The 18,850-nt window shown below is 40.5% G+C and overlaps 1 protein-coding gene across 7 annotated transcripts in view; it reads right to left on the bottom strand.

The window, feature by feature from the left end:
- NOX1 (NADPH oxidase 1) overlaps positions 1-18,850 on the bottom strand; it is a 182,202-nt gene that overhangs the window by 25,929 nt on the left and 137,423 nt on the right. For all 7 annotated transcript variants that reach the window (XM_056541281.1, XM_056541279.1, XM_056541285.1 and 4 more), the window contains 4 exons: positions 8,363-8,543; positions 4,913-5,005; positions 1,707-1,942; positions 1,455-1,617 (listed from right to left, as the gene is read on the bottom strand). In XM_056541281.1, coding sequence (XP_056397256.1) covers positions 1,455-1,617; positions 1,707-1,942; positions 4,913-5,005; positions 8,363-8,543 — 673 coding nt within the window. The remainder of the gene's footprint in view (positions 1-1,454; positions 1,618-1,706; positions 1,943-4,912; positions 5,006-8,362; positions 8,544-18,850) is intronic.

Raw genomic sequence — 18,850 nt, forward strand, 5'->3', positions numbered from 1 at the left:
CGGGCTCCCGACTCGAGCCCGCATCATACCGGCCAGCCCCCAGCTGATTCCTGTAGCTGGGGGCCGGCGTTAATAGCCGACATGCGGCGATCGCCGCGGCCGGCTATTAACCCTTTAGATCGCCGCTGTCAAAGTTGACAGCGGCGTCTAAAGGTGCCTGTATACAGTCCCTGGTGGTCCAGTGGGGTGTATCGACCCCCCCCCCCCCCCCCCCCCCCCCGCGCGCGAGAACGTGGGGGAGCGATCCGCTACTGTGGTAGCCTGAGGGCTTACCTCTCCTGCTGCGGCGGCTCCGGCTCTCTGAATGATAAAGCCTGGCAGGGCCAGGCTTTATCAATCGAGCGCAGAGCACGCAGATCATTGTGGTTTTATGAAACCACAATGATCTGTATGAGGAATCTAATGATTCCTCCTAAAAGTCCCCTAAGGGGACTAAAAGTGTAAAAAAAAAAAAAAAAGTTTAAAAACACACACATTAACCCCTTCCATATTAAAAGTTTAAATCACCCCCCTTTTCCCAAATTCCATATAAAAAATATGTAACCATAATAAAAATATATGTGGTATCGCTGCGTGCGTAAATGTCTGAACTATAAAAATATATCATTAATTAAACCGCACGGTCAATGGCGTACACGCAAAAAATTCCAAAGTCCAAAATAGCGTATTTTTGGTCACTTCTCATACCATAAAAAAAGGAATAAAAAGCGATCAAGAACTCCAATCAAAATAAAAATGGTACCAATTAAAACTTCAGATCACGGCGCAAAAAATTAGCCCTCAAACCACCATGTACGTGGAAAAATATAAAAGTTATAGGGGTCAGAAAAGGACAATTTTAAATGTATAAATTTTCCTGCATGTAATTATGATTTTTTTCCAGAAGTACGACGAAATCAAACCTATATAAGTAGGATATCATTTTAATCGTATGGACCTACAGAATAAAGATAAAGTGTCATTTTTACCGAAAAATGTACTGCCTAGAAACAGAAGCCCCCAAAATTTACAAAATTGTGTTTTTTCTTCAATTTTGTCGCACAATGATTTTTTTTTTCCGTTTCGCCATAAATGTTTGTGTAAAATGACTGATGTCATTCCAAAGTAGAATTGGTGGCGCAAAAAATAAGCCCTCATATGGATTTTTAGGTGCAAAATTGGAAGGGTTATGATTTTTAAAAGGTAAGGAGGAAAAAACGAAAGTGTAAAAACAGAAAAATGCTTGGTCCTTAAGGGGTTAAGTTAGTGAGGTAACAGACTAACAGTGCAGAGTCTGTTCTGTGAAATGCAATGTCATAAGCAATTGTCAAGTTTTAAAGAAATCAAAGAATCAGTTTTTATCATCTTAATCCAGGCAAAATGTTGTATATCTGAATGGCAAACCCAACTATAGTCCTATTTTGTAATATTTCAGTATGTGATACTGTAAGGTAAAACTAAAAAAAAGAGCATACCTTTTTTGTTTTCAAGCGGTGATCTTCATTTTGTAACTTATACCAGATGGATTTTAAAATTGAGGCAAATGGTGTTACACCGATACCAGCACCAACCAGCATGCTGACTTCATACTTAAAAACATCCTCACTTGCTGTCCCGAATGGACCATCTACCTCAAGACTGATTAAAAAAATGCAAATTGTTGACTTCACATAGGAAAAGAAGGCAAATAACTAACCAAACAGTTATATGTACTGTAACAGTCTTACCGTGGTGGGTTATCCGCCATTTCATGAAAAATCTTAATGAGGCTTTCAGTCCAGTCCCCTGCTGATCGAATGTGCACAGAAAACATGTCTTCTTCTGGGGCAGATGTGAGAGTAAAAGGGTGCCACTCCAACCGAGAGACTGAAGGACAGTTGATAAAGATGTATTGACCAACTTCCATCCTGAATCCTCTTTTTTGCATTTGAATTTCAAGGACCTTTGATGGATGGCTGACAGTCTAGGAGAAGTAAGAATTTCATCATATATACATATATCACGCGTCACTCTGCTCATCAATAGGCATCGTTTCCCCCTTCAAACCCAGATAATGTGCAGAATATTTCCTACTTGTCCACAGCCTCTCCAACCCATAGGCCCTGCAGATAGACAGGGACTCTTTACCACCAGGTCATGTAACCCACTTCTTGATATTGACTGGATATCAAGGAGGAATGTGCCCAATAAAACAAAAGCCACTTTTGCGAGTTTAAGAGATGGCAAAAACCTGCTCGCAAGTGGCTGCAGTAAGTCGGGCGAGTTCCCCATCATGACCTAGATGAGGGAGAAAACATGTTTAGAAGGGCCAGAGCTCAAGCACAGGTGTTTTCTCCTAAAGGAGGAGGCAGAGAGCGAAAAGAAAATGCTGCAGCTGGTGAGCTTTCCAAATGCTCAAGTGACAGGGTTCAGTGGTGCACCCTAGGTCAAAAACTGAAGGACCACAATTCATGAAAAAGTGCAGAGTGGGGGACCTAACAGTATCAGTCCATAAGCCAAATGTGGCACCATCAATATCAAGTCTCAAAAAATGGATTCAGAAGCACTGAATAGATTAGGATGAATAAGCTTGGTGACCTTTAGCAAGACATTTATCACAGAGTTTTAGAGTAGAAACAAATAGTAGGGTGGGAGAGAGACAACCTGGAAGATGACACCAAAGTGACTGGGGAGGACTGAATTTCAGCAGAGACTCAGAATGTTGTGTCCGAATGCCTATGCCAGTCAATAATGGTGGATGTTCGTTAACCCAAGACCACTCTCCATTTTGGATCGGTACAGGAGAAAGTGGGCTATTCTTTCTGGTTTATTTGACTAGAAAAACTTAGTGAAGAGAAAAAACTTAACAGATGAAACCACTGGAAATTAAGACAAGTTGAGCCTGAATTAGATTAAGAATGTGGGGTAAAACATCTGTTTTGAATTTACCATTTTAATATACTTTATAAGAAACATTTCTTTTTCTAATAGAAATCATGACTTATAAAAAAAAAAAAAAAAAAAAAACACACACCACTAGGGGTCCCCATACCATCCAGAACATAATCCTGTCTGGCTGCAGCATCGTTGTTGTGCAAGCTGTAGCACAGGCAGAGACTAAGTCCAGTAAGTAAGTGTGGGACTAGCACTACTCTGTGCACACTCCTGTCCTATCAGACTGTAGCATGAAAACAGAGAGAATGGTGTTACAAAGCAGCCTGCAGTGATTGGATGAAGAGGTACTCTTTAAGTCACAGAAAGCCATTTTGATTTCATATTAAATCTTGAAAAGTTTGGAATTACATTTTTGTTACAATAGAAATCCCCTGCATAGCCAAAGCAGTAAATACCGTATTTATCGGGGTATACCAGGCACCGGCCTATAACACGCACCCTCATTTTACCAAGGATATTTGGGTAAAAAAAAGTTTTTTACCCAAATATCCATGGTAAAATGAGGGTGTGTGTGTGTGCGCGTGTATACCCCGATACACCCCCAGGAAAGGCAGGGGGAGAGAGGCAGTCGCTGCCCGCTTCTCTCCCCCTGCCTTTCCTGGGGTCTAGAGCCCTGCTGCCGCCACTTCTCTCCCGCTGGCTATCTGCGCCGCTGCCCGTTCTCTCCCCCTGACTATCGGCGCCGACAGCCAGGGGGAGAGAAGGGGCAGCGGCACCCATTGCCGACGCCGCTGCCCCATTGCCTTCCCCCATCCCCGATTGCATAATTACCTGTTGCCGGGGTCGGGTCCGCGCTGCTTCAGGCCTCCAGCGTGCATCCCCTGCGTCGTTGCTATGCACTGCGCGGCGCACTGACGTCATGCGCCGTGCAGCGCATAGCAACGACGCAGGGGACGCATGCCGGAGGCCTGAAGCAGCGCGGACCCGACCCCGGCAACAGGTAATTATGCAACCGGGGATGGGGGGAGGCAACGGGGCAGCAGCGCCGGGAATGGGTGCCACTGCCCCTTCTTTCCCCCTGTCTGTCAGCGCCGCTGCCCCATTGCCGGCGCCGCTTCTCTCCCCCTGGCTATTGGCGCCGGCAATGGGGCGCCGGCACCGATAGTCAGGGGGAGAGAACGGGCAGCGGCGCCGATAGCCAGGGGGAGAGAAGGGCCGGCAGTAGGGCTCTAGACCCCAGGGCAGGCAGGGGCAGAGAAGCCGGCAGCGCTGGCTGTCTCTGCACCTGCAAAGCCGCTGCAGTTCATTGATTTAAAGTGCCCGCTTTAAATCATTGAACTGCAGCGGCTTATCGTCGTATAACATGCACATAGACTTTAGGCTAAAAATTTTAGCCTAAGAAGTGCGTGTTATACGCCGATAAATACGGTAATTAAATTCTATGTGCTTGCAGCCAGAGCAAGAGTAGCTTACTGCATGTATAGTTTACCTTTTGTGAATGATGAATAAATAAAGGACTTCAAAAGACCAGGATTTTCGGCGCTGACCAAGGAGAAATGAACAAAGCCCAGGAAAAGGAATGGAGGTTTAATAGCATCGCGTTTCACCGCATGCGTGGCTTCATCAGGCTGGTGAAGCCGCGCATGCGGTGAAACGCGTTGCTATTAAACCTCCATTCCTTTACCTGGGCTTTGTTCATTTCTCCGTGGTCAGCGCCGAAAATCCTGGTCTTTTGAAGTCCTGTATTTATTCCACATTTCTCAGAAATGCTGCAGACTACAGGATTGTGATCCTAAGATCAGCATTGTTGTGTATGCCACTACACAACCTAGCAGGGTGAGCACGGAAATTTTTCCTTTTCTTTTTCCCCACCCTTGTGCTGGCTTTACTCCACAGGGAGTGCCTTTCTTCTTTTCTCTTGTGAATGTGTTCTATGTTTTCCTTATTTTAACACAGATAATAAAATGTAAAAATAGGGTGAAAAAAAATCTAAAATTCTTAAAATAAAATATAAAAATATAGATGCAAGTTTCAGACAGGTAAATCCGGTAACACTCACCTTTATAATAACAACTCTCTGCTGTGAGCGACAGAACCTCAGAAACCTTTCAAGTATGTATATTATAATAGGAGCTATGATCCACTTCCATGTCTGGGGTGAAAAGCAATACAAAATATAAAACATAATTTTAACATGGTACTTTTGTTACAATTCTTACATTTTCATTTTTTTTTTTATTAATTGGTAAGATATATGGTATAGCTGTCTATCGATAACACAACACTACTGTCGTAGTTTACTCATTTAGAGTAATTATGTATGCAATGTAATTATGTATGCAATGTAATAGTATGTTATAATTTCCATCACAAATGTCAAAAATAAGGGAGTAAGGGCTCATGCATATGCCAATAGTATGCATGTACTATATATTTGATATTAGGAGATGGAGATCTGTTGCAAAAACCTGAGGCAAATTGTATCGCCCTAATATTAAGCTATGAGAACCACTGTACAGTGGTTCTCATAGCTTAATATTAGGGCGATACAGTTTGTCTCAGGTTTTTGCAACATATCTCCATAAAATCCATGAAACAGAATAACCAATGGCAACCAAAAGGCCATCCAGGCAGGCTAGGATTTGTAGTTTTGCAACAGCTGGAGGCACACCTAGTTGGGAAACATTGCCCCTAGCCAAGTACCCATATTGAAATAAAGTACCCATAAAGCTATGATCATGCACTTTGCTGCAGCAACAAAACAAAGTAAAACATTTTCCCTTAGAAGCAAGACCATGGCTAAAAGAGATTTTTAATATTTGTGAACACTGTACAGGTATGTGAGCATATAAAACCCCAAAAGGACCAACCAAATTTTGTCAAATTTGTCAAATCTGACCTGTCTCACGTTAGGTGCTAATGATTTTACGATGCGTTAACTTAATCAAGTAATTCGGAGGGCGTTTTTTCGTGACATATTGCACTTTATATTAATAGTAAATTTTGGTTGCTACCTTCAGCTTTTATTTGTAAAAAATGCCAAAATTGTCCAAAAAAAAGCATTTTTAGAAATTTGACATTCATTACTATGAAGAAGGGTAGTCATTCCACATAAATTGGCTAATAATTCACATTTACAATATGACTACTTTATGTTGGCATAATTTGGTAAGCGCCCTTTTTCTTTATTAGGACGTTGCAGGGCTTAGAAGTTTAGCAAAAGTTTTAAAAATTTCTATTATTTTAAGGGATTTATTTCCAATTTCAGTTCATTTTGAAAGTGGATTTGAGAGGCCTGGATGCTAGAAACCCTCTTATATCACCCCATTTTAAATAGTGCACCACAGAATTTCAAACTGGTTTTAGAAACTTTGTGAACCCTTTAGGTCAGTGTTTCCCAACCAGCATGCCTCCAGCTGGTCATGGGAGATATAGTTTTGCAACAGCTGGAGGCACTCTGGTTGTAAAACACTGTGAACAACGGTTCACAGAAATTAAGGGAAAGTGGAGATAAAATTATAAAACTAACTTTTGCTAATTTTTATCAATTTAACTTTGTAATACAGCAGGTATAAACATTATAAATGAACTGCAGATTTATTACCCTGAATCTGCAGTATTTAGAAATATCCCATGTATGCCCCTAGTGTTCTGCTTAAAGGGGTATTCCAGGAAAAAACTTTTTTTTTTTTTTTTATATCAACTGGCTTCAGAAAGTTGATCTTTTTAATAATTATCAGCTGCTGAAGTTGAGTTTTTTTTTTCAGTGCTCTCTGCTGACATCTCTGCTTGTCTCGGGAACTGCACAGAGTGGAAGAGGTTTGCTATGGGGATTTGATTCTAAACTGGGCGGTTCCCGAGACGCGTGTCATCAGAGAGCACTTAGACAGAAAAGTCAACTTCAGCAGCTCATAAGTACTGAAAGGATTAATATTTTTAAATAGAAGTAATTTACAAATCTGTTTAACTTTCTGGAGCCAGTTGATATAAGTTTTTCCTGGATAACCCCTTTAACTCACACACCGGCCTCTAAAATAAAGGATCACTCTGTGGATTTTGAGGTCATCTTCATATTAGGATGTTTATCAAGCACCATATTCAGTTGATGTAGCTGTGTGAAGTCTTGTTGTTGTTTTTTTTTTTTTTCTTTTCAGAACAAGCTATAGTTTTTATTGGAACTATTTTAGGATAGTGGGAGAGTATATATAAAAAATAATTATATAGGACCAGTCCTCAAGGATAGTGAGTGAAAAGTAGCAAAGATGAGTAGAGAAAATTAAAAGACATAAATTAGTATAATATATTATATAGTATGCATAGATGTGATAAAAATAGAGTGGTAAAAATGTAAAACTACAAATAAGTTAAAAATAAAGGTTATCAATAAAAGTTACTGGATGATAACATATAAATGGGAATGAATAGAACCTGAATCAAGTATAACAGTAAAATTATACAATTTATTAAGGATGTAATGGTGTTAATAACTGACATCTGGGCAGGGCCCTTGCACCAGGTGTCAATACAATAAGGCATAAAAAATTGAACATAAAAAATAGGTATATGGATAAAAGTTGAAAGTCACTTCTGTGCAACCACCTGCAATTTACAGTCATAAATATGGGAAGGCGTCTGCAGATAAGAAAATCCGAGGTAGGTGGTAGTAATATATATTAAAGTACAAGGATGGTACAGTTCAGGGAGCGATATGGAGAATGGCTTCATATGTATCCTATTTTAGGATACATATGACTTTTTGATCAGTTTTTATTTAAAAAAAAATGTTGGAGGTAACCAAAATAATAATTCTGTTATTATTATGGCGTTCACTGTGCAGAAAAAAAAATGACACGCTATCTTTATTTTGCAGGTTGGTACAATGATGGCAATACCCAATTTTTTAAAACTTCTTATTGTCCCCTTACGGGACTGGAAGTTTCAATTTGATCTGCAGCTGGGCATCACTGGCTTTCTGTACCTGGCAGATTTAGAGGCTGTGATTTGGAATTCAGCTGCCATGATAACCTTAAGAACCCACAATCTGATTGTGGGGTCACCGAAGGGTGACAGGGAGGCCCCTCTACTGTCAATCCTATAGATGCCAAGGATAGTACTGACTGTGGCATCTATAGGGTTAGACTGCCTAAATCCGCACAATCCACAATCTCAATAGCTGTGGTGGAAGCGTAACTGTGATTGACAGCCAGCTCACTCTGCCAATCTCATGCATTCTCCTTCTGAGAACATGGGATCACCATGACATCAATGTATATCATGGTGCATTAAACTACCGCTCACCATGACGTACATTGATGTGCACTAATGGGTTAATTGTTACTAAAGCCATGTTTGCGTACAATTAAAGCAGCCTGCTAGCATATATAAATTATCCAAGTTTTCAATTATAGCCGTGAAAATGTTTTTACAATGTAGTGCAGATAGTACAAAACGTTTAGGGGTAAAAATAAAATGTTATACAAAATTGTGAACTACAAATCACTCAACCTACCATAGGATCATTTCCTTGAAAGCTGGGCATGAAACATTGATTCTTGTGATCATCATCATCATCCTCATCATCTTCACCACCATCTCTACTTCCTTTTTCCTTCCAAACAGTGTATTTTTCATGGCAAGCATCATAACTGTTACTGCTAAGGCTAGCAGTGGTCTGGCCTCTGACAATACGACTGAGAATACAGAAATGATGAAAGTAAACAAAGCAAGAAGCAGAAAAGTATTTATACCGAGTTACAAGTTACAACAGAACAAGTATAAAGAGAATCTGTCAGCTACAATTCATGTCCCAAACTGCTGACACTGTTAGACAGCCATTAGGACAATGATATCTATATATTTATAGCCTAGAAAATCTGAGGTACAAATTAAAAGCTGGCTATTTCATGCTGGAGTTGTTTTTTTTTTTAATTTTTTTTCAAACCTTATAGTTCCTTGTTTGTAAGTGTGAGGTAATTTTTCTTACTCCCACACATCAGCCACCCCACCCATTGAAACACACCTGTGCTGCCTTCAATGCAATAGACCAGAGTGCCTCCAGCTGTGGCAAATTCTTGCAGAATGATCTCCCACCCAGCAGTCGGTCCACCCATTGAAGCAAAGACAGGCTCCCTCTGAACACCTAACTAGTGAGGTAATGTCTCAGCCGCACTGCAACTTGGGAAAACCTGAGACAACACTCATTTTGCATGCTGTTAAAAATAAATGTAGTCGCAAAAATCACAAGAATTGCGAGGCCACTGTGAAACATAGGTACAGACACTATATTATGAACTACACTAACTTTACAGCCCCTGTAGCATAGTCAAATAAAAAGAAATACCGGAATACCCGTTTAAACGTAATGTATCTATCTATCTATATCTATATAATATATATATATATATATATATATATATATAGAGAGAGAGAGAGAGAGAGAGAGAGAGGGTGTTCCCCTGAGGAAGTCACAAACGGTGACTGAACACGTGGGGCTTAGGGGTCCCGTCCCGCCATTCACTATTTTGGCTCCTTTGTTCTGTGGTCGCTATGCACTGGTGATATGAATTTATTATTAATTTCTCTTTGCACTTTGCGTATTTACATCATTTGGTGTTTTGCTTATATGATTTGGTGGAGAGATTAATGTTGCATGTGTATCATTCTTTTTAGTTAGCACCACCACTTGAGCCATTATATGTTATTACAGAGGGACGGGACTTTGGTGAGAAGGGGGTTCATGGCCCCTCTCCCAGGTTGTAGAGGTTGCTCGATGTAGAGCTTTTTAAGTGATTTTAGCCCTTTTTGTCTTTTCTGTATTCTTTATGTGATACCTAATAAAATTTGTTATATATTTGAAACTAACATGACTCCATTTGATTTACTTTGGTGTATACATTCTGATAACGAATAAGGACGGGGGTCAGATATTTACTAGGACACTGATAAAAATCCATATCAGTTTTGGTGCCCAAACAGAGACTTGAGGTTATGAGGTTGCGACACAAGGCATCATTTTGGACCAAAAGAGATGGGACACAGAGACGGGAAGCGGATCATCTCCAAGAGTACAGTAGGGGATATCTTTTGTTCCCCTACTGTACTCTTTTGTACCACTGTCTCCCCCTTTGGTTTATCTTGGTGCCTGTCAACTGTCTCGTGGCCAACAAAAGACAGGTAACATAAATTCTTGCCCAGAGTCATTTACCTAAACCTATGTATATAGAAAGCAGGCGGGCCCAGCATCATACACAAAGGGGTGCTATTAAGCGTACCAAATAACAATGACTACACAAAAAAAGAGAAAGAGATACGCAATATAATGCACACCCACAGTAACTGTAATCCAAAAAGTATATCTTTATTACATATAAATAGTGCAAAAAGCAGACAATACAGTTAAAACCAATTAAAAAAGGCCCAATTGGCCACTGCACAAACGAAGGGGGGGGGGGGGGGGAAACCCCATACCAAAAAGAAGGGGAGAAACCCCACCCAGGGCACCTGCCTCCACAAATACACAGGTTATCAACCTATCATACAACAAGAATGTTTAATCAATACAGTCCTGTCCCCACAACACCAATAATATGTATACAACCTGAGTGTCCTTAATATATAGCACAGGGGACTGGTAGTAGAGGACAATAGATGGAGGAGTAGTACGGCAGGTGCCCCCCTAAAGACTTTGTCATAATTTTAATCATCAGTTATCATCCCACAGTATAGGAATGAGGCATATCCAGTACTATATGGACTTTCCATTGACAAATGCTGCCGCTTACATCTCTGTCATGCACTACTTTTATGTTATAAACACATTTTTTCTGTGCAAGATACATCTCAGTGAACCATTATCTTAAACATATTTATATATGTCCTCTAATGCAGAACCTTTGCTGACAAGCATTTTTCATATATATAAATGTGTACTAAAATCTTTTTATGTGATGTCATTCTGACAGGTGCGATATGCACGTCACCAATGTGCTCAGTTCACATGGGGTGGGCCCACACCTGACCCGTTCGTGGGCTTTTACTGTTTTAAAAAGAACCTGCTTGTTCAGGTAAGTTAAAAGCCACTGTTCATTGAAAGAGGCAGCAGCCTCGAAACGTGTCTGAATAGGCTAATAAAGAACCTATATCCATTACCGGATGCCTGTTTGTTCCTGCGGCACGCGCAAGAAACCAGTTTTTTTTTTCCTGCCTTCTATCTGATGTGTATGTGTCGTGTCATGTCTTAATGTGTCCATGGATTATTGTTAGCTATTATAGAAGAAGAGAAAGAGTAGATCTTTCCTTTCTAGTACCAGACTTAGTTGAAAAGGCAGAACTGCATTTAAATGTGTCTGTTAATTGAGCCCTAATGTTTTAGGGATATCTCCCAAGAAAAGGAGGGGTTTGTAGATAGCAGAAAAGTTTGGGCAGCAGCTGGAGGTCCCACAAATAGGTACCACTTTGAAGAGTACAAGGGGGGGGGGGGGGCCTGTGGGACAAATGTAAGACAGTGAGGTCACAGACACAAAGGTCACAGAGCTGCAGTTCAGAATGACCTCACTGGTAGAGTTGTTGAAAGGAAAGAGGAAGGGGGGCCACCAGACCTGAGGGGGATCGAGTGTGTAGCAAGTATCTGCTGCACAAATGTCAAATGGGTGACTGAGCTGTAGGAAAATGAGCAAAAATGCCAAAAGAAGGATATATGAGTGTGCAAAGATGAGAAATGTATAGAGATGATAATGAAAGCTGGAGAAGCTGAAAAAGTGTGTGTGTGTAAATGGATGAATAGAATGTATGATGGGAGTTGGAGTACCCTCAAAAGCTATGTCTGAGTTATAACCTTAGTAGTTGAGTATGATGCCCAATTGGCCTGATCATGCCTCTTTAGTGGTTTTGTATGTATTGTGCAAGTGATAAGTTAGTCCAAAAGTTAATGATATATACAAGTGATAAGACAAGTAGAAGAAGAACAGATTTTGTTATCGGCTTGAAAAGGAGGAGGTGTGGTTGAAAAACCAGACAAAAGAAAATGGAGACTGAAGGTTTTGATGGGAAAACATGTGGTGAGTGAAATATAAAGTAAAAGAGGATATAAAAAAAAGTGATCACTGTTTAATTGATAGTATAATTTTGTATTGCCTAAGCATTTAAAACCAGCTAATGGTATACTGGATTATAAACAATGTGCATTGAAGGTGATTTTTCCCAATTTTTGAAAGCGCTCTGAATATTTTTCATTCTTTTAAATTTTTTTCGTGAGAATGTGTGTTGGGCCCTGTGTGTTGTACATGTCGGTATTGTTACATGTGTATCATATGTGTCCTTGTACAGTAATACATAACAAGAAAAAGGCAAAAGTTGGGCCGTTGGTGGCGCTGGTCCTGATGAAAAGAAAGCTCTGTAGACCCTTCTCAGTGTCTAAATGTGGTTTTATTAGCACAGAAAGCAACGCGTTTCTGGTCCGAACTGGACCCTTCGTCTGGCAGTGCACACTGCCAGACGAAGGGTCCAGTTCGGACCAGAAACGCGTTGCTTTCTGTGCTAATAAAACCACATTTAGACACTGAGAAGGGTCTACAGAGCTTTCTTTTCATCAGGACCAGCGCCACCAACGGCCCAACTTTTGCCTTTTTCTTGTTATTTACACTGCTGGGACATCACCTTTGCTCCAGAGGACCGTGGCTGCAGACCTGAGACATCACCTAAGGCTATCACAGATGTTGTGCTCTCAGCACAACGAAAATAGGTGAGTGTTACAACTTAACTTGTTTTCATCTCACCTATAAACATCCTTCACTAGGGGCGCATATCCCTGTTTTTTTCTTCTACTTTCTATATGTACAGTAAAACAGGAATCCAGTCAGTTACTAGATATTCAAGCATTATTGAAGACTGACCAAGATGAGGGAAAACAAGAAGCCAGACTCAAAGGGGCAGTGACCAGTGACATAGAGGAGTGGGAGGAGAAAGGTGGGGCTTATAGGGAGAATGACAGCCTTGGTCTACTGAAAGTCACATTAGACTTGAAGAAAATATAAATCTACTGTTTGAACTTGAGTATGTTCATAGTACAAATGTACCCAATGTGATATACCTATACATTCTACATTGCATTTATTTGAATAACATCAGTTTTGAGTGGATAACTTTATAATGATAATTTAGTGTAACACGAAGATACTGAAAAAGAAGACCGTTCTTTGGTAGCTTTGCTACTCTCAGATTATGATTGATTGTCTTGAACTTATGAGGTTAAAAAATACAGAGCTATGATAGGATATTAGAGAATCCATGGTTAATGCTGAGTTGTAAATGTAAGCTTGCTTCAAGGGATGCAAAGATGTAATACATAAGACAGGATATATGGTGACCACACGCAGAGTGAAGTTCTACTTCAATAAACCACTCAATCTGAGCTGCTGGTTCAGAAAGTAGAGTTGAAGATATTCACTGAGACGTGTAAGATATTTGAGGGTAAGACATAATGAGTACGAGTACACTTTTATATTACCACTCACAAGTATGGACCTATTGGAGTAAAGGTTTTTTTGAATCCTTGGGCAAACCAATCAAATGTAGAATCTGTAGTTTGTAATTCAAGCGTTCAAAGTCTTAGAGCTGCCAGAGAAGGTGGCCATCATGCAAGTTCAGACCCACATGAAGGAAACAACCCCAGAAGCCAAGGGGACTGGGTGGTGGAAAAGGCTGCCAAGGCTGCAGTGCTCCTGTCCTCCCACAGTTATGGTACAGAGTGTACCGGTGGATGGGAAGTGTGGATCTGTCTGGTTAGGTCTCTTGCAGGAATCAGCAATGCAAGCTGAGAGAGACCAATTGAAGAAGAAAGAGGTGGTACAGGGCAAAGACAGCATCTGGAGAGTTGGTAAGAAATTGTGTGTGCCAACAGCCTTGTACCCCATGTTAACATATATGGCTCCATACACTAAGCAGAAGGGAGCTATGTGTGTAGTAATATCCGTACATTGGGTGGCCTCAGGATTCAACAATGCAGAAAGAAGGTTTGTACAGACTTTGATATTTACATCTGTTATGACCTAGGTAAAACAATAAAGGTACCTGACCAACTCACTCCATAATTATCTTACCTGTTTCAGAGACTATGAGTAGACTTCATCTAACTGCCTAACGTGGGCCAATATAAGTATGTCCTTGTCTGACTGTACTGATTCCCTAACCATAGATACAGTAAAGAATACAACTAAGAACCTTTTGTAAAGTTGTGCCTAGTTCAGATTCTGTAATTGTTACCCAGTTCCTTAAACCTATGAGTGTGCGTCAGGAAATAAGTGAGGAAAGAGACGCTTACATATGATGATCCTGTATAGATGTATCTAAGGTATATTCTCTGAGAACTGTTAAATTTATGTCTTTACATAACCATGGTTGCTCCAAAGGAAAAGATAATCACGTATTGTTAGGTTGTGACATTGTATGAGGAGAATCAGTGGGTAAACATTTGTGTCCTGTACAAATAGCGGGGTGAAATAAGCATCTTAGTGGGTGATAATGTTATAAGGAAAAGGAATACTTGGTATGTATATTGATGCTATAGGAGTCCCAAGGGGGGTCCCAGATGAATTTAAAGCTATAGATCAAGTGAAAGCCGGATTTGAGTCTATAACACCCCAGATTATCATAAACAAGAATGTAGAGTGGATTAATTATATCTATTATAACCAGCAGAGATTCATAAAATTCTCAGTGGATGCTCTTAAAGGTCAGGCTGAGCAACTAAGTGCCACATTCACTATGACGTTCCAAAATTGTATGGCATTAACCCCTTAAGGACTCAGGGTTTTTCCGTTTTTGCACTTTCGTTTTTTCCTCCTTACCTTTTAAAAATCATAACCCTTTCAATTTTCCACCTAAAAATCCATATTATAGCTTATTTTTTGCGTCGCCAATTCTACTTTGCAGTGACATTAGTCATTTTACCCAAAAATGCACGGCGAAACGGAAAAAAAAATCATTGTGCGACAAAATCGAAAAAAAAACGCCATTTTGTAACTTTTGGGGGCTTCCGTTTCTACGCAGTGCATATTTCGGTAAAAATTACACCTTATCATTATTCTGTAGGTCCATACGGTTAAAATGATACCCTACTTATATAGGTTTGATTTTGTCGCACTTCTGGAAAAAATCATAACTACATGCAGGAAAATTTATACGTTTAAAAATGTCATCTTCTGACCCCTATAACTTTTTTATTTTTCCACGTACGGGGTGGTATGAGGACTCATTTTTTGCGCTGTGATCTGAAGTTTTTATTGGTATGATTTTTGTTTTGATCTGACTTTTTGATCACTTTTTATTCATTTTTTAATGTTATAAAAAGTTAACAAAATACGCTTTTTTGGACTTTGGAATTTTTTTGCGCGTACGCCATTGACCGTACGGCTTAATTAATGATATATTTTTATAGTTCGGACATTTACGCACGTAGCGATACCACATATGTTTATTTATTTTTTTTTTTTTACACTGTTTTATTTTTTTTATGGGAAAAGGGGGGTGATTCAAACTTTTATTAGGGAAGGGGTTAAATGACCTTTATTAACACTTTTTTTAAACTTTTTTTTTGCAGTGTTATAGGTCCCATAGGGACCTATAACACTGCACACACTGATCTCTCATCCTGATCACAGGCGTGTATTAACACGCCTGTGATCAGCATTATCGGCGCTTGACTGCTCCTGCCTGGATCTCAGGCACGGAGCAGTCATTCGTCGATCGGACACCGAGGAGGCAGGTAAGAGCCCTCCCGGTGTCCGATCAGCTGTTCGGGACGCCGCGATTTCACCACGGCGGTCCCGAACAGCCCGACTGAGCAGCCGGGATACTTTCAGTTTCACTTTAGAAGCGGCGGTCAGCTTTGACCGCCGCTTCTAAAGGGTTAATACCGCACATCGCCGCGATCGTCGATGTGTGGTATTAGCCGCGGGTCCCAGCCGTTGATTAGCGCCGGGACCCACGCGATATGATGCGGGAGCCGGCGCAGGACGTAAACATACGTCCTGCGTCGTTAAGGGGTTAAATATGGTGTTAGCGGAAAAAGGGGGGGGGGGGGTATGTAAAATGCTTGGGGAGACCTGTTGCTCATATATCTCAGCCAATACAAAACCCTGAACTGGCACACCCCAACAAGTTTGCTCGGTTGGCAGATGTGGAGGATGCCATTTCAGAGCTAGCAGTACTGCAGCAAGATACTGTTTCTGACTGCCAGGGGGTTGTCTGCTCAAGTAAGGAGGGGAGGTGGAGTGCAGGGCAGGCCAGACAGGTACTGGTAGTGGGGGACTCTATTATTAGGGGGACAGACAGGGCGATCTGTCACAAAGACCGTGATCTCAGAACAGTGTGTTGTCTACCTGGAGCTTGAGTTCGGCACATCGTGGATTGGGTTGACAGGTTGCTGGGAGGGGCTGGAGAAGACCCAGCGGTCATGGTACATAACGGCACCAATGACAAAGTAATATGTAGGGGAAGTGTCCTTAAAAATGATTTCAGGGACTTAGGCCGCAAGCTTAAGGCAAGGACCTCCAAGGTAATATTTTCTGAAATAGTCCTTGAACCACGAGCCACACCAGAGAGGCAGCGGTAGATCAGGGTGGTAAACAAGTGGCTCAGAAGCTGGTATAGGAAGGAGGGGTTTGGGTTCATGGAGAACTGGGCCGGCTTCTCTGTCGAATACCGGCTCTACCGTAGTGACGGGCTGCACCTCAATGGGGAGGGTGCAGCTGTGCTTGGGGAGAAGATGGCTAGAAGGGTGGAGGAGTGTTTAAACTAGGGACTGGGGGGAGGGAACCTACAACATAGAGGGGGAAGATAGTGTAGATAGAGAGGGGGGACTTATTAATGTACCTGGGGGTGGAATGGCTGGAGGGGTTAGAATAGTTAAAGGGGTATTCCAGGCCAAAACCTTTTTTTATATATCAACTGGCTCTGGAAAGTTAAACAGATTTGTAAATTACTTCTATTAAAAAATCTTAATCCTTCCAATAGTTATTAGCTTCTGAAGTTGAGTTGTTGTTTTCTGTCTAACTACTCTCTGATGGCTCATGACCCGGGAGCTGTGCAGTTCCTATGGGGATATTTTCCCATCATGCACAGCTCCCGGGACGTGACATCATCATTGAGCAGTTAGACAGAAAACTTCAGAAGCTAATAACTATTGGAAGGATTAAGATTTTTTTAATAGAAGTAATTTACAAATCTGTTTAATTTCTGAGGAGAATTATGACATAGTGGGTATAACAGAGATGATAGCTATGACTGGGCGGTCAATATATAGGGTAATAGTCTATTCAGGAAGGATCGGACAAAACAGAAAGGGGAGGAGTTTGTCTTTATGTAAAGTACAGTCTGAAGGCCGCACTGCTGGAGGATATATGGGAGGGAAATGATAATGTGGAGTCATTATTGGTAGAAATATATGGAGATGAAATAAAAAAAATTCTCATAGGGGTTTGCTATAAGCCACCAAACATAATGGAAGAGGTAGAAGTTCAATTACTGAGGCAAATAAAAAAGGCAGCAAATCAAAATGATGTGATAATAATGGGGGACTTTAACTATATAACTCACGGAAATTATCAAATAAGGGGGTTATTAAATATACAGTGATTAACACAGAAAAAATATACCCTCTAAAACATAACATTTATTTATTTGCAATTAAAAAGTAACCAGCATAGTATAATATATCAAAAGAGATTTAAGATGTATCCTATAAGGGTGAGATAATTTAGATCCATATAATGAGTTCTACAAATGACAAGGACAGGTGAGTATAAAAAAGATGCTATATAAATATACACTCACGTTACTGCAGGAGTGGCAGACAATTATCTTCCTTTTCGTTGATACAAGGAGCTGAAGTGGGGATGAATAAACAATGTGACAACAATATACTCTATCCTTAACACTATCTCCTATAGAAGAAGCCTGCCCCTACCTAACAGCGGAAAAGGTGCCCCCACTTCAAAATGACGGCTGTCAACTCCCTAAAATCATGTATCCCTAATAAGGTATATATATAACACCCCTATGATGATGCATCATCATACCTTATAAACTAATGTTGTAGGCATATACCAAATAGCAGACAAATATTAAAATGATCACCACTGTGAGAAAAAATCCATATATTCCGTGTAGATTCCTATAACCTCATGTCAGAGAAATAAAATATATACATGAGGTTTTACTAATTCTCTAATCTCACCAGTGGGTGCATGCAAATACAATAGATACAAAAACTATCATTTAGTACAAATAGATATCAAAAGATATATAAAAAAAAATTATTAATGTGAAAAAAAGATATATACTGTCATAACCTCATATAATGCATATGAGGTTCACAATACCTCTAACCTCTACGCGTTTCCCCCCCAGATTTAGATGGGTACCGGGGTTCCTCAGGAGGTTTTGTGAAGTCATAGCTCATAAAACATAAGCCTGCATATGGGGGGGGGGGGGTGGACATCAAACATTAGATGACACCTCCCGCTTTTCCACAACTCCCACATGAAGGGGTAAATGCGTATCCGATGCATGCCAAAGAAGGAATGACTGTGACCAGTATTTATATCCAACATACACAATCGCTCACCTGATGTATGCTTGCACACGTGTTCCGTTTAGCCGCATGGTTCTGGCATTTACTTCCGTCCGAGATTCATCCCGGCTGGCTTGTATGATACCGGGTGGACTTAATGATCAGCTATCTTTTCAATGTTTTATTGAGTAAAGTCTCAATGAGTTCTTGGATTTTTGAAAAAAAAAAATCTAAATAAATGACATTTCTTTTTTTTTTTCCAACATGTCCTGATTGTCCATTGGAGTCTCTTTGGTAATGGCCATATCAGGGTTCTAATGTCCCAGACTTTTTTGTATGTGACAGGACTTGTTTGCCAAATTTGTACTTGGTTCAATAATTAAAAATGTCTGGACCTAAAGTTTTCCTATTTGAAAAATAAAATAATGT

This window comes from Hyla sarda, chromosome 9, assembly GCF_029499605.1.
Source record: "Hyla sarda isolate aHylSar1 chromosome 9, aHylSar1.hap1, whole genome shotgun sequence".
NCBI lineage: Eukaryota > Metazoa > Chordata > Amphibia > Anura > Hylidae > Hyla > Hyla sarda.